Below are 1,353 nucleotides of genomic sequence, written 5' to 3' on the forward strand. Positions count from 1 at the left end.
TGTATGAAGTAGAATTCCCCACCCGACACCCAGAGGACAGAGAGGAATCACTCACGGTATACGCGGAGCTGTGCAGTTACTTCTTCATTCAGCAAATTTTTCTTTATGATTTGTAGGGTGTAGTATCCTGTGTCCTTTAGGGTGACATTCTGGAACAGCAGGGATCCATTGGGGTATATTGTCTCCCGAGCACTGTATTCAGGCCCCGGGTTATTTTCTTGACTGTCTATTACATATGATGCAATTAGATGGTTTCTGTCCACACTTGCCCCTTTGTACCAGGCATAGCCTGTAATATTCACAGGCACATTGTGGACAAGGAGAAGCACATCCTTCCCTTCGGCAGCATTGGACGGCAATGATTCAAGAGTGGGTTGTGCAGTGGTGGGCGGGTTCCAGGAGGTTAAGAGTGAGACTAGGAGGAAAGAGAGAAATTGGTCAATATTTGGATCCATGCATTAGGATGGAAAGATGAGGCTCTGGTGAATGAGCAGGTGTCTTCATCTTTCAGCCTTGGCAGGAATGTGAGTGTGTGTGTGTGTTTGTGAGGGCGTGTGTGTCTCCTATGGTCAAGGTCAGCAGCATGGCCACCATTACTTCAGCACCTCTGATCCCCATATTTCCTGTTTCTAAAACTGTTCCCCAGGTGTCTGCCTGGTTCACCCCTTCACTGCTCTCAGACACCTGCTGCATTTCAGGGGTGTCCTTGGGAGACACCTTCCCTGACCACCTCCTCTGAAGTCCCTCCATCTTCACTTTCTGACCTTTCCCTGCCCTGTTCCCTTTATGGCACTTGTCAGTACCTGACATCACATCTAGATCTTTAGTTGTCTTGTCTCCTCCCCATGGAATGTGAACTCCATGCAGGCAGGAGCTCGTCTGATCTCGTTGTACCCCCAGTGCCTGCAACAGGCTGCAAACACCTGTGGATGAATGAACGAGTATTCCCAGGGCCCTCCACCTCCTGGTGAGTATCTGCCCCTTTCTGGGGCTGATGGTAAGGACAATGTGTAGGGCCCCTGGTTAAGCTTTTCTTGGTGTCACCCTGACATAAATTGTTATTATTACCATGAGTTTTCAGAAATTACTGCTCAGCGATGAATAACTCGTCAAGCTTACCCTAACTGAGGTTTTCCTGACCCTCACCATGTCCAGCTCCTGAGACTTTCCTGTTGCTGGCCCCCTCCCCCATCCTGCTCTCTTCTATGCCCTCTCTTCAGATCCAAACAGAAGCCTGACATCCCCTCTTAGCCCTATCCTCCCCAGGAGACCTCAGACAGTCTCTGTCTCCCACCCTCCTGTCAATCCCTAGAAATCACCCCCTCTCACCTGTCAGCAGGAGCCCCTGCCAGG

At 50.2% G+C, this 1,353-nt stretch overlaps 1 protein-coding gene across 1 annotated transcript in view; it reads right to left on the reverse strand.

The window, feature by feature from the left end:
- Positions 1-1,351, reverse strand: part of LOC105307365 (carcinoembryonic antigen-related cell adhesion molecule 6-like) — a gene marked incomplete at its 5' end in the record, with an annotated part of 48,656 nt that extends 47,305 nt beyond the window's left edge. The window contains 2 exons of the mRNA XM_011382845.1: positions 56-415; positions 1,330-1,351. Of these exons, the coding sequence (XP_011381147.1) occupies positions 56-415; positions 1,330-1,351 (382 nt within the window). The remainder of the gene's footprint in view (positions 1-55; positions 416-1,329) is intronic.
- Between the last annotated feature and the right edge of the window lie 2 nt (positions 1,352-1,353).

The sequence above is a fragment of the Pteropus vampyrus genome, unplaced genomic scaffold (assembly GCF_000151845.1).
Source record: "Pteropus vampyrus isolate Shadow unplaced genomic scaffold, Pvam_2.0 Scaffold490, whole genome shotgun sequence".
Taxonomy (NCBI): Eukaryota; Metazoa; Chordata; class Mammalia; order Chiroptera; family Pteropodidae; genus Pteropus; species Pteropus vampyrus.